Genomic DNA, 15,123 nt, shown 5'->3' with positions numbered 1-15,123 from the left:
GAGAGACAATTTCTAGACTTGAAAGTTTTCAATTTTAGAGGAATTATATTGTCAAAACTTTCCAATCTCCACCAGCATTTATGTATTTATTAAAAATTGTTGTTTATTGAGCTGCATATTTTTCCCCACTCCCTCCCTTCCTCCCTCATCCCCTTCTACCCTCTCCCATGGCTCCATGCTCCCAATTTACTCAGAAGATCTTGTCTTTTTCTACTTCCCATGTAGATTAGATCCATGTATGTCTCTCTTAGGATCCTCTTTGTTGTCTAGGTTCCCTGGGACTGTGATTTTAGGCTGGTTTTCTTTGCTTTATGTCTAAAAGCCACTTATGAGTGAGTACATATGATATCTGTCTTTCTGGGTTTGGGTTACCTTCCTCAATATGATGTTTTATAGATCCATCATTTGCCTGCAAATTTCAAGATGTAATTATTTTTTCCTGCTATGTAGTACTCCATTGTAAAAATGTACCACTTTTTCTTATCGATTCTTCAGTCAAGGGGCATTTAGGATGTTTCCAGGTTCTGGCTATGACAAACAATGCTCCTATGAACATAGTTGAGCACATGTCCTTGTGGCACAATTAAGCATTGTTTGGATATATACCCAAAAGTGGTATTGCTGGGTCTTAGGGAAGGTTGTTTCCTAATTTTCTGAGAAATTACCATATTACAAATTACAGCCCTCCTTCCTTTCTTCTGGCTCTAAAATTCTTTCTGCTTCCTCTTCTGCTATGTTACCTCAGCCTTGGAAGTGATGGCATAAATGTCTCACTAAACTTTTGTTTCTTTGTTTTTCTTTTTGTCTTTTTGGTGGTGGCTGTTCACTAGTCTGGCTGATAACTAGATTCTGTTGAACAGACAAATACATTTCCATGGAGCAAAGCCTGAAGGGGCAATAAGCTAACGCTTCGCTAGTTCCATTGACATGCACAGTGATGGAGACATGAGGTTTAGTTTTCTGGGCTCAGAAAGCCAGCTGGAGTGTATCATGGTCATAGCAGCGTCTTGTTTCTTACCTTGGAATCATGGATAGGTAGTAGCTCTTTTTCTGTCAGGATCTCAGTTTTGTTCTACATGCCTCTCCTGGGAGTCAGTTCTCCAACCCTTCCTCAGTAGTGTCTGAACTTAGAGGACAGGCCCACTGCTAGGAGTCACTTGAGTAGGCCCTACAGTGGGTCGACATAAATACTGCGTACACCAGATATGCCTAGATGTTATGGTTATAGACTCTACCTCACAACAAGGCATAGAGGCTTAGTTCTGGGGTACGATTTAAAGTCTAGTGCCATGAGGGCCTTTTGGGTGCTAGGTTTGCTGGGGTGGGCTTGGTTTCGGGGTTCAGGGCAAAGTTGTGCTTACTGCCTACTTCCTAGTACACCAGCTACTGCCAGCAGCTGGAGACGGCCCTTCCTACTCAGTGCATTTGCTCAGACTGTCATCTGTTAGGATCTCAGAATTGTGCATGGATAGTTGCTAAATCCTGTGGGTGGCTAAGTACTGGAAAGTCATTTTCTGTCATCTTGCACAGAACTAGATCTAATACTTTTTTAGGATTTTAATTTCCATTTTGATAATCTGACATGTAACACTAAATAATCATTCACATCTAAAGCTCTAAAAGTGGTTTGGGGAAGTCAATTAAATGAATTGTAATGATATTCTGCTATACTCATAGATCACTGCCTAGCCTGATTGTTATCAGAGAGGCCTCACCCAGAAACTGACAGAAACAGATGCACAGAACCACAGTCAAACACTAGGCAAACCTTAGTGAATCCTGTGGAAGAGGGGGAGGAAGTATTATGGGAGTCAGAGGGGCCAAAGAAAACACAAGAAAACACACAGAATCAACTAACTTGAGCTCATAGCATCTAACATAGGCTGAACCCTTAACCAGAGAGACCTAGCATGGGACTTAGGCTCTCTGCACGTTACACTTATGTAGCAACTTGGTCTTTTTGTGGGGTTCCTAACAGCGGGAGCAGGGGCTGTCTCTGGCTCTGTTACTTGCTTTTAGAGCCCTTCCCTCCTACTGGGTTGTTGCATCAAGCCTTAACAGGAGAGGAGGTGCTGGTCTCACTGCAACTTGATCTGCCATGGCTGCTGATATCCACGGAGGTGAGGGGGGAGTGCAACTTAGGCAGAAGGACTGGGAGGAGAAAAAGGAGGGAAGGGAAAATGTGATCTGGATGGGAAAAATTGATCAATTAATTAATTTTAAAAATTGGTTTGGATAACTCACCCAACTATTTCATAAATATCTTCAGATTTTCCTTCTCGCAGTTTCAGTGTCCACGCACCTGGGTTTGCTTTTAACTGAAAATACCCCTTGGAAGATAAAAAGGGAAACTATTCAATTACATGAATAAGAATGTGCAGTTATTCATTAAAGATTATAAATAAAGTAGCCAAAAAAGCATTTAGTGTGAATGAGAGAAAACTCTACAAATGAACTCAAAGGAAGGAGATTTTACATAAAAGCAGACACTCAGAGAGACACGGCAGACACTTAGAGACATACACACGTCTGCTCTCTGTGCACCCCCGTGTACACGGCAACACTCAGAGACACATACACACGTCTGCTCTCTGTGTACCTCTGTGTACATGGTAGACACTCAGACACATACACACGTCTGCTCTCTGTGCACCCCCGTGTACACGGCAAACACTCAGAGACACATATACACGTCTGCTCTCTGTGTACCTCTGTGTACATGGTAGACACTCAGACACATACACACGTCTGCTCTCTGTGCACCCCCGTGTACACGGCAAACACTCAGAGACACATATACACGTCTGCTCTCTGTGTACCTCCGTGTACATGGCAGACACTCAGAGACACATACACATAAATAAAATAAATTTTAAAAAGATTCAATTTTGTTTTCTATTAGCTGTTCAATGATGGAGGAGGGTCTATGTGTTACTTTCATTGGTTAATAAAGAAACTGCCTTGGCCCTGATAGGACAGAAAATTAGGTAGGCGGAGTAGACAGAACAGAATGCTGGGAGAAGGAAGCAGATTCAAGCAGTCGCCATAGCTCTCCTCTCTAAGATGGACGCAGATTAAGATCCTTTCCAGTAAGCCACCACCTTGTGGTGCTACACAGATTATTAGAAATGGGTTAATCAAGATGTGAGAACTAGCCAATAAGAGGCCAGAACTAATGGGCCAAGCAGTGTTTAAAAGAATACAGTCTCCCTGTAATTATTTCTGGGGTAAAGCTAGCCGGGTGGCGGGACGCAGCCCGCCACTCCTATTTCTACAGGTCAACAATGTAAGATTTGCTATTATTTTATCTTCACTATCAGGAAAACTTAAGAGATTTCACTGAAATGTTAAATAGCATTAATTAATCTCCAGAATACTTACAAGATTGGCCATCACTATTGTGTCAACTACAGCAGGATTGCTTTTTGTGCCCAGCGTAAACTGCAGACCCTGAGGGGGCTGCTCTGTTGTCATATCAAAGCAATGTCCTTCAAGTAGCAGATACTCTAGTTCATACTCTGCTGAAACCGTTATCTCAGTCTGCGGAGGAGCACAATATTGGTTGAGTATAAAGAATCATAAGAATACAAATTTCATAATGAATAAAAGTGATGATTCTAAAACAGAACAACACACTTTGCTTTATGGCTTCAAGTCTTTCTTTAGCACATGAGCAAACTGATAATTCACTAATTTCTTCAAGATAAGAGTGTGATGAACTTTTTCTTTCCAATTCAGTTATTTCCTAATTTCATGATATATTCACAAATAACACCAAGTAGGAAAGAAGTGTGCCTAGAGAGGCAGTCCATAACTAGCAATACAGAGGCCTCTTCAACATTTAGATGAGGTAATTATAAAAAATGTGTTTCAATCTCTTATCTTCTTCTATAACATTCATTTCAAGATGGGCAAGAAAGTCATGTTATCATCTATTGGCTTTCTTGAAATTAAAAAAAGTAATGTTTATTATTTAATTACAAGTAAGTACAATTTATTTAAATTAACATTAATCTTCCCATAGGAGAGCAAAGGAAAAAGAGAAAGCATATAGAGTTAAAACAGTCTAATAAACATCAACAATTTGAATTTTAATGGGTTTATTCAAACAAACATGTATAGCTTATGTTTGTATTAAAGTTTTCTCAGAACCAATGACTCTGTAACCTCTTTGAGATATGGTCTTACTGAATAGCGTATGCCACTCTACTGGCTTTAAACCATTGTCTTCTGTCCTGACTCTTAGGTAGCTGGGACAATCAGGTATATACCAGTGTGTCTGCCATTCATAAATGTATTTTTAAAAGGCTCAGGCATTTTAACTATTTATAAATTTCCTTCTATTGTAAATATTATATTTTAGAGATAGACCCTTTCTTCTCCCTCACATGTATAGCATAAACCAAAGTACAAATGTAAGTCAAATGGTATGTGATTTTTACAGTTTGGAAATTGTGCTAAGCAAAATATAGTAATGTTCATCTTTGAAATATTTCATATAGGAGGGTTTCAGTGCTATTATAATATGCTTAGAAATATTTTCAGTAATATTTGGGTACATTCCACCTTGCATAGTTATTTTTCTTTGGTGTAACTATCTCAGAAGTGATTAGAATGGTGTGCATAGCATTTCTTTAGGTCCTGATATATAATTTCAGTGCTTGTTTGAAGGTAAACTCCTTGAAGATAGTATTTGCTAAATCCACTTTAAGATTCTGAATTATTGCTATTCTAGTGATAGACTTCATATACTATGTATCTATAAACCCTTGTAGCAACTTGTTGAAATGGAAGAGCTTCAGAAGAAGGGACTCAGCTAAAAGAATGCTTTGTTTTGTTCTTATGAGCACACAGTTACACGGCAGCAGGTATTAAGAAGGAAGTGTCTATGCACAGGCACTCCAGTCACTTTGGAACCTCTCACTACGTAGAGTGAATACAGGTCGATAAGAATGTAAAATTCTCTACTCCAACCCCCCCCACATGGCCAGTGACCAAGGTGAGCAGGAGAGGTCGCACTATTCGCTAGCTGAAGTCACAGTGGAGGTGATGGGAAGCAGGTGTGCTTAGCCTATAGTCCGACAAATTCTGTTTCCTGGTTTCTATTTCAATTTGATTAAAGCTGATTTTGCTAGCTATGAACCAGGCAATGTGTTCTGACTGAAGTTCTCGAAGTTAAACTTGCTAAGCAAAGTGTCTCAACATGTCATCTCCAAACTTTCCACATGCTTATCAGTCACTCTGAGATAGAGGCACATGGCCAAGAAAATGGTGAGGGCATTTATGAATCTGGAAACCGTGAGAAGTTGATTTCAGAAGTGAGGTACACATAAAAATCAAAAAAAAAAGACCACGCTGAGACCTAGAGTTACACAACAATTTTGGTATTCGTGTGATGCTCACTGATGATGGCATTGATGGACATGGATTACCCCATCCTTCATCTTTACATGACTTCCCACAATAACTTACATCTCCTAAATTAATATCATCAGTAGACATGGATTACCCCATCCTTCATCTTTATATGACTTCCCACAATAACTTACATCTCCTAAATTAATATCATCAGTAGACATGGATTACCCCATCCTTCATCTTTACATGACTTCCCACAATAACTTACGACTCCTAAATTAATATCATCAGTAGACATGGATTACCCCATTCCTTCATCTTTACATGACTTCCCACAATAACTTACGTCTTTTAAGTTAATATTATCAAGGTCACAGTTGCTGCGTACTGTTTCAACCAACCATCCTTCTGGGGTGATCATGTTGAGAGTTAGAAGGTGTGATTCTGGGATGTCCAGGAATTTTGCCACTGGTCCATGAGAAGGACCATTGTTAGCCCCTGATATCAGCTCTGGTTCCAGAACAAAACGGTAAAAGCTGTTAATGAAACATAAAAATATCATGACTAAAATTAAAAGGATTACCTATTCCTCATTTATTTTAAAACTACAAATGACTCAATAAATATGACTATAAGATCTTAAATCCAAAAGTTAAATACACACTGTATGCCACAGGAGTTAAGAGACTATATTATTATGTATTTATATCATATTATATATTTTTACTCTTTAATGAAAACAATTAGAATTTCCTGAAAATCTGAGTTAGAGCATATAATCTATCTGCACTCATTTCTATATGCCTTCACACTTAAACACAGTCTGCTTTCTAGGTATTTTATTAGCCCCTCCCACTACAAAGAAAGCTAAGACCCAAGATAATAAAAAACAAACTAAAATTCAAGTGGAAATTCTGATACCAATTTTAAAAGCTAAACTAGAACCAAACAAGCGGATGGAGCCAAGTGCTCCTGTGTAATAGATCATTAGAGTGACTGCAGATTTACTGTGCTCGCCTCATGCTCCAGCATAATCATACAAAAATTAGCCATTTCTTAGAGTAGTGTGGTCAATATCGAGAACATAGAAACGATTTTCTCTTCTCTCACGTATTTTACGATCATGCTCAGCTCACACTCATATTGTGAGTTCTATAGTTTCAGTACACAACGATTTTGATTTTTCTTAAGAAAGATGAACTTTAATAAATAAAGATGGTGTGAGTTCTGCTGCAGCTCTTCAGGTTCAGGGGATGAAACGGGGAGCGTGGACATAGGCAACCAAGCTCATCGGTTGTTTGGTGCTGTGGGAATGAGGACTCCAGCCCTCTCTAGTTGTGGCTGAAAAGTACTCTGCTAACTGCCAAGTGGGCATTTCTACTCACACTTCATCTGAGACAATGACAAGGGCGAGAGAGAGTGGGGGGGGGGAGGGAAAGGGGTGGGAGAGGGAGAGAGCCAGCAAGGCCTGTTTGATCTAGGCTGCAGACTGCAGAAGTTATTCAACTAGTTTGTCTGTATTTTGAACAAAGTTCAACCCTTACTCCAGGAGACTTTACACACATGGTGATGGCTCATTAGGAGATGTATAAAAGGAGCCACATTTAAACCAAAGAAAAGAAGGTACAAGGAGAAATGAGAGAGCAGTCATGAAGTAAACACAAAACAAGCACCCAGTACGACAAGCACAGTATAAATGCTAAGGAAGATGTTTTTAGGGATGCTGGAAATAGAACTTTCTCTAGGACTGAGTGAAAATAATTTCAGTGGCGGAGAAAATGAAAGGCAGCTGCAGCGAAGGAGAAATACAAAGAGCATCTTGTCATCGGATGAAGTTTACAGGAAAAAGAAGGAAGAAAAAAATATCAGTACTCTAGAACGGTGGTTCTCAGCGTGGGTTGTGACCCCTTTGGGGATCAAAAGACCATGCCCCATAGTTCACCAAAGCATCAGAAAATACAGATATTTACATTATGTTTTGTATCAGTAGCAAAATTAGTTATGAACTAGCAACAAAAGTAATTTTATGGTTAAGGGTCCCCACAACATGAGGAACTAATAAGATTATGTTGAACCAGTGGATTAGAAGTGGTGCTTACTTTATATGCTGAACAGTAGCTAGCACTTCAGTTACTATTCCTACTACAGAAGCCATGTTCCGTCCCTCTAATATTCACGTTACCACTATTTTTAAATATTTTAAATTACACACACACACACACACGTACGTACACACATGGGTTCAGTGCCTACAGAGATCAGAAGAGAATATTAGAACATCAGATTCCCTGGAGCTAGATTAATAGGCAGTTGTAAGTTGCTGGGAACTGAACTTGGATTCTCTGGAGAGTAGATGTATCTCAGACCTCAGTAATTTTTTCCTTTTAAATGCATTCCATCTTTATAGAGATATTCTGAAAGGATTGTCCATTCTTGTGAACAAAAATTTTGTACCCACTGGGCGGTGGCACACGCCTTTAATCCCAGCACTTGGGAGGCAGAGGCAGGTGGATCTCTGTGAGTTTGAGACCAGCCTGCTCTACAATAGCTAGTTCCAGGACAGGTTCTAATGCTACAGAAAAACCCTGTCTTGAAAAACTAAAACAACAACAAAATTCTGTACCCATGGTACAGACCTTCCAATTAATAGCTAACAAATTTAATGATTCTTTAATCAGATTTAGATAAGGTATGTGATAAATTTAACGTATAAAAAACAAAAAAAAGAACAACCTAAAAGCAAATGAGATAAAACAAACTGTCAATGGATAAACCCTAAATTTAAATTCCCATTTAAATTTTCCATATTTTCCATTTCATTGTCTCTCAAGCATGAAAAATTCCTTGTTTAAAGTGACAGTTCAAGGTAATAGTGTATAATATACAGAACACACCATACTTGGAAACAAAAAGATGAACCAAATTCCAGCTTTCCTGCCAGGAGTACATGCATGCTTAGTAACTACGGCTGAGATGAACATGCTGCCAAGCTTCAGCTATTCTAGCCCAATCGGGCAAACCTTCTTTCTGCCCCAGAACACCAAAGGATATCGAATATTCTAAAAATATGAATGATTACAACAATGATTCTGATCCAAAAAAGAGAAAGGGCATGTTTCTTTTAAGTTAGGTTTTATTTAAGGTCACAGTGTAAGAACTATTTTACACAATGATATGTAGTTGGAGACTGCTCCTTCATTTCTCAGCCACCCAGACACAAATAATAACACAAAAGCTACATTAATCACAACACTGTTTGTGCAATAGCTTATGAATATTTCTAGCTAAGTCTTACATCTTAAATGAATTCATTTCTATTAATCTGTGCATTGCCACATGGCTGTGGGTTACCTGGTAAGGTTCTGTCTGGTATCTGCCTCCTTCAGCAGCTACATGGCATCTCTTTGACTCTGCCTACTTTCTATATCTCTGTTCACATTTCCCACCTGGCTTCACTCTATTAAGCCATAGGCTGAAACAGCTTCTTTAATAGCCAATGGTAACAGCATACAGAGGGAGTCCCATATCAATGACAAACACAAACACCCTGGAACCACCAACATAGCCTCTAAAACCTTTGTCTTAACACTCTAGACAGTGCACACAGTGAGATATATTTGCTGAATCAGGTTATTTTAGCTTCATATCATTTAAGAGACAGATGCTGACTCTCTAGAGAAGGTGCCAGCAAGGCTGGCCAACAACAGGTCCAGAGCGGTGCCATCCACTTACCTTCCCAAGGGGGCTTCAGAAAGTTTGCTCCTGCAGTTCATGAACAACTTCATCCTTGCGTTTACAATCTTGCCAAGCACCTATTAAAAATTCCCATATTTGATTTTCAAATAACAGAATAGCTCACAGTTACTGAGCATACATTATGCACCACTCACGGTCATATCTAAAGATGACACACATAACACAGTCCACATCCTCCTGTATGTGATGAACAGAGATGTAGCTGCCCGGGACCACGGGAAGCGACAGGAGACAATGACATTCAGACAACTGACTGACTCAGTGCCTCACTGGAAGCTGCTAGTCTTTTGTTTAAAATGACTTTCAGGGTTTCCCAACTTCTTAGCATTGAAGGAAGTGTAATATAATTATGAGACCTTGGTTTGCCTCAAAACATTGCCTAGGGTGCCCTGATCTTTTTAGAATTTCCCTCCAGGCCTTGAGAGCTATGGAAAGTTCTAGGTTATCACAGATGATCTACTCTTTCTTTCCTCTGACTTGTCACTACATCAACAACACAGACAAGTCACAGATGATTCAAAAGCTGTGAATCAACCCAGGACACGGATAAAGGTTCAAAAAGTGTGCATGTGACACGAAGAATATAGACCTGATGAGGAATTAGGACAAAGTGTCCGTGTAAGAGCTCTGTGGTTTAATTCTATCTGTCACCCCTCATATTTGCTGCCACGAGGGTCACTGCATGACTTCCTCTCATATGTTAGATCAGCACCGCACAGGGGAGTGACAGAGACGCTGGAGACTATAGCCAATGCACAAAACATCATTTTATAAATGTATTATGCCATAAAGTAAAATAAAACTGCCGAGAAATAAAGCATGTTATCATTACCAAAGAAGGAACGAGCAAGTCATTTCTCTTATCCCTATAATTTTGCATTTTACATTTATTATTTATAAGTCCTAGCCTTATGTAGGTTTTAAAGATAAAATAATACTTTTTCTTAATAATGATTCTTTATGGGAACAGGGAAGTTATACATTAAAAATCAAGGATAATTTGAATACTATAGAGTTCACATGTGAAGGGTTTACAAATGCTAAGACAATATTGAAACAGGCATGGAATTAGCTTTGTGCTGTTAATATTCCGAATGGAAAGAGCATCAAAGTCTAAGATGATCATCTACATTAATAAGTACACCTATAAAACTATTTACAAAAAAATTCCCTTCATATGGTCTACACGACCATTTCTGTCTGAGAAAGCTAACAATGGAATTCTGGTGGAATGGACAGCAATATCACCCGCTTGGTCATTAACATTATCTATTAGATTTCTTACCTACACTCTGGCCTGTTTTCAAGGGAAGCTAACTGTCAGAGCAGTTTCCAATTCTGAGAAAATTTCTTTATTTTTATTTAAACCATTTTTTGATATTGTAATATAATCATGTCATTTTCCTTTTCCTCTCTCCAAGCCCTCCCATGTATGCCCGCTACACATCTTGTTCTCTTCCAAATTAATTTCCTTTAACTTTTTGTTATACACACAAAATATAAACATAGACAAATATGACAAATATGACCTGCTCAGTCCATATGTTACTGGTACGTATGTTTTCGGGGATAATCATTTTGTGTTGGGCAACAAACTGGTTCCCTATTTCTCCTGTTCTCAGCATTCCTTAGTTGCCTGTAGTTGACAACATTTTCCCTTCATCTACCCTCCCTCCCTCCCTCCCTCCCTCCCTCCCTCTCTCCCTCCCTCGCTTCCTTCACTTCCTTTGCTCTCTTCCTCCCTCCCTCAAAGTCTCCCTCCCTTCTTCTCTCATCTCTCCATCCTCCTATTTCAGACAGGATATGGCTATGCAGTCCAGCATGACCATAAACATGTGCTTCTGCTTTTGGATTGTTGGGACTACAGCCATGCGCCAAACACCAGGTTTCTCACACATTTTCATCTTTATGAAAGGCTGTTGGCCATAGCTTTCAGCCTCTCACTGCTATTACTTCTGGTCACTTGTGGACCTATGGGGTTATGGCCTTGTTCTCCCCTTTCTGCTAACAGTAATACATAGATGACCTATGGGAGATATAGAGAACTTACGGCTTCCACATATGATATAACTAGGGTTCCTCCTTTACGAAGTCATTTAACTGTACCTCCTAAGGGTTCATTTGCATACAGTCCCATTGATAGGCAGGGCTTAAATTCACCAACGCATACTTCAAGTGCCACAGTGTGGACTTGGTGGGGACTGCAGCTCAGCCTACAGCAGCCCCAACGTAAGCACTGCTGTGACACTTGTGCACAGTTCTCCTATTCTCCACTGAAGTGTGTATATTTCATACATGCATGTGTGTGTGTGAAATGCCAGGTGATATAAAGATCCGAGAAGCACAAATACTTCATTACACTTAAAAACAGTTATGAATATTTGAGTTTCAAAGTGAAAAGATTTAGTCTGATTCATATTGTCTTACAACCAATAGCTGTGCCATCTTCTGTGCTCCTCTTGTCAAGGGATCCACAATAGCCACGACATCATAGAACAGGTCCTTCTCGGGAGGACTCAGCTTGATCACACTGCGGTGACAAAGGGAAGGCCAACGTGCTGAATTACGTTTATAAAGACATCCACAATGTGACCTTAGTTATGTACATTCTTACGAGTTGCTTGCTTTCCCTTGTAGTTGATTTAAATTATGGTTATATAAATTCTGGTTATATAATCAAATCCAAATTTGAAATTTGTGCGCAACTTTGTAAAAATATAAAGATTTTGAGAAAATGAACTATTTTATGAACACACATTAAGAAATGAGACTACTATAGTACAAATCCTGGTAGTTTTGTAGAGGGGAATATATTTCCTAAGATCTGAGAATTGACTACTTTATACTTTTAATCACTTGGTATTTGTACAAAATCAACACATAAGACAGGAAAATCAGGACCAAACACACTCAAAACCATGGTAACTTATTTGGACCCAGCTATTGCTGCTGAGGGGCTCCACCTTCATTTGCCACCTCTGCCCCTCTGACATGGCCACCAGCACCCACCCTCCTCTCTCTACCTCCATCCTGCTCACTCACCCCTTCCCATTGATCTAAATCATAAATGAAGAGATGGACTTAAAGGAAAATGGGAATAAACTTGCCAGTGGGAGATAAAAATATGTCTGTTCGTAAAGTACAGTCTATGCTAACTCAGTTATGACTTCAACACTAGTCATACGAAGACATTTTCTCAGATGAAGAACTGTTTATTCTGGCAGTAGAAAAAGCCTTGCCTAATGAAATGCCACACAAATGCAGCTACAGGAGCAGCAATCGTCTTCGCTGCAGAAAGACTCTTGGCAGGGAGAACCCAGTGCTCATCAGTTAAATATTTACTAGAGATATGAGCACGGAGAGAAACCTGGTTTACTTGAAGCTTTAATTTGACTGTGTTATAATAAGAGTATATATAATGAGAGCCAACACAGCATTATTTATAATGGTCAAAGGTACTTGTTACTAATAATACTAAAAAATAAAAATCATGCTAAGTATAACTCAAAACTTTATATCCTAAATGTGTTTTTATTCACTAAGCTATACAACTGGATTTGTAATATGTGTGTATGGTGTGTATGCTCAGTGTGTTGTGTGTGCTAGTAATGTGGTACAAGGAATCAAACTTGGCCTCATGCATGAAAGGCAAATGCATCCTCTACTACTGAGCTATGTCCTAGATCAATTTTTCTTTATGTTGCTAATTATATTTTTACTGAACAGAGAACTTTTAGGTTTTACTATGCTATAAAAATTAATGGAAATAATGCATGGCAAAGGGAAAGACTGCATGAAATAATTCATAGTAGGAAAATGAGGTATTGCTACAGCATTACCTGTGGTTCTCTTTTAGTAACTTGACATCGTACCGAGAGGCACGCACTGGCAATGGAGACACCAGTGCATCGATTTTCATCACAAGGTCGCTCATGCTATACAAGCAGAGAAACAATATGTGAGACTTCTCGGAAGAGAAAACTTTGTATTTCATGTTACAGTTGACAACTCTAGAGAGGTCCTTTCTATATGAATGACTATAGCTCCTCTCTTACAGAAGTAGTTTACAAAGGACACAGAGTCTCTGGGAAAGGTGAGGCATTCAACACCATAAACATGGATAGTGGAAATTTACAGATGAAGCCAAAGTATAAATAAAAAGTATGAGACCTATGCACGCAGTCTCTATGAAAAAGGCTCCTCTGTGACAGGAGGGGGTATAACTGGATGAATGCAAAACAGAGAGAAAGAATGGAATAAAGAAACAAACCCCAGCCCTTAGAGTGAAGGGATGGAGTTGAATGCAGGGGTTGATCACCCTCCTCTTCATGTCTTTGTTGTGAATCTTGTCTAAATAGTGAAGCATTTTCTGATTGTGAGAAAACATGAAAACACTATACTCCCAAATGAGTTGCTATAATACCTTTAAATACTTACTCTTTGGAGTCGATTTCCATATTTTCAACAATGTCTTTAATTTTCTCTACCAAATTACTAAATGTTATCTTTTCAATCAAGTGAAAATCTTCTAGGTACAAATCTTCATGTAAAGGTCCAAAGAACTTGAAATAAAGAAAGCTTTATTGTTGGATATTTTCTGGGAGACATTCAGGAAAACTTTCTCTTTTCACGTTTACGCAATCACACTACCACTGCACTGCACGAGCATCTCCTGGGAGAGCTATTATGTGCAGCCACTGTCACACTGTGTGTGCAGAGCTCTGGGCAAATAAAATGGGGCCAGAAGCTACTCCCCGAGCTGTGATGGCACCATCCTGCCGGCAGCTGTGATTACATCACCCTGCCGGCAGCTGTGGAAAGCAGAGTGTTCTCTGTGCACCCAGCCTCCTCTATTCTAATAGCACGTTTCCTTGTAACAACCACCATTACGTCTTTAGACATCAGTGTTGTGGTCGGGGTCAAAGCATATTACCTCGTTTTTTTCGGCGCCTTTTTCTGAAATTCTTACGTCACATGACAGCTAGTTTTGTGAATCTGAATATGCATATCTAGACTGGCACATATTAGCCATCTTTTACAAGTTATAGAAGAAGGCGGTGGTGGCTCACACCTTTAATCCCAGCACTCGGGAAGCCATGTCAAGTGGAATGTTGTTTTCTTTAATAGACAGATTACAGAGGCTGGCCCCCTTTTACTTGCCCAGAGCTCTGACTAGGACGTAACACACGAGTGCATGTCACTATGTTGGGTCTCTGGTCACAGCACCAGCGTCCACTAAAAGGGAAACATTTCTTCTTTTACTTACTTTCCCGTTGCTGACAATACCGATTTCGCCAGGTTGCAGTTTAAGTACATCCTGACAGAATAGCCGGTGAGTTCGAAAAACATTTACTCCAATGGTGTTATATTTTTTCTCAAAAGCATTGCTATCCATCTCCTAAGGTACAAGTTAAAAACGAAAAAACAAGAAAAAACAGGAAAAAACAAGTTAAACATGATGAAACTATTAAAAATGAATAAAATGATGAAGTAACAGTAAAAATTCATCTATATAAATCCCATATTAATAAAATTATGCAAATTATGATTAAAATATAATTTTCTTTTGAAACAGCATTTTAAAGAGATAATTTCTTATCAAATCATTCATAAAACCATTAAATCTTGTTATAAATGCACATAGTTATAAATTAGCAATTATTTGACCATTTAAGGGAGATTTGTAGGGCATCATAATGTTTGAGAACATCAGTTTAAGTAAAATTTAACCATAAAAGTTAATTATTTATTAAATTCTGAACTCAGTATCTCTCATGTTTGATGCTCTTAAATAGGGGTGTTTTTGATAGAAATACTGCATCTTACCTGAGTGTACAAATCACAGAAGGCCAATATAATAACTGTATTTAAACAATGCAGTATTTAAAATAATTCCTCTCAAAAAATTATAAGGATATTCATAGAAAGTCAACCAGAAAAATGTTTTATATAGCTTCATACTGAGGTACACTTTTCCCTATCAGTACTTTACCGACTTTAAAATATATA

The 15,123-nt window shown here is 38.8% G+C and overlaps 1 protein-coding gene across 3 annotated transcripts in view; it reads right to left on the bottom strand.

Annotated features, from left to right (window-relative positions):
• The window catches only part of Uggt2 (UDP-glucose glycoprotein glucosyltransferase 2), an 85,645-nt gene that overhangs the window by 21,885 nt on the left and 48,637 nt on the right, over positions 1-15,123 (bottom strand). For all 3 annotated transcript variants that reach the window (XR_007593294.1, XM_050150369.1, XM_050150370.1), the window contains 8 exons: positions 14,381-14,512; positions 13,552-13,676; positions 12,954-13,049; positions 11,542-11,644; positions 9,091-9,170; positions 5,705-5,894; positions 3,382-3,540; positions 2,245-2,330 (listed from right to left, as the gene is read on the bottom strand). Coding sequence is in view for 2 of the 3 variants with exons in the window: in XM_050150369.1 (XP_050006326.1) it covers positions 2,245-2,330; positions 3,382-3,540; positions 5,705-5,894; positions 9,091-9,170; positions 11,542-11,644; positions 12,954-13,049; positions 13,552-13,676; positions 14,381-14,512 (971 nt within the window). In the remaining variant the exon portion in view is untranslated. The remainder of the gene's footprint in view (positions 1-2,244; positions 2,331-3,381; positions 3,541-5,704; positions 5,895-9,090; positions 9,171-11,541; positions 11,645-12,953; positions 13,050-13,551; positions 13,677-14,380; positions 14,513-15,123) is intronic.

Source organism: Alexandromys fortis, unplaced genomic scaffold, assembly GCF_014885135.2.
Source record: "Alexandromys fortis isolate MF-2015 unplaced genomic scaffold, M_Fortis_MF-2015_v1.1 scaffold_66, whole genome shotgun sequence".
Classification (NCBI taxonomy): Eukaryota; Metazoa; Chordata; class Mammalia; order Rodentia; family Cricetidae; genus Alexandromys; species Alexandromys fortis.
Note: the sequence above shows the minus strand (reverse complement) of the source record. Positions and strands in the feature narration are given on the sequence as shown.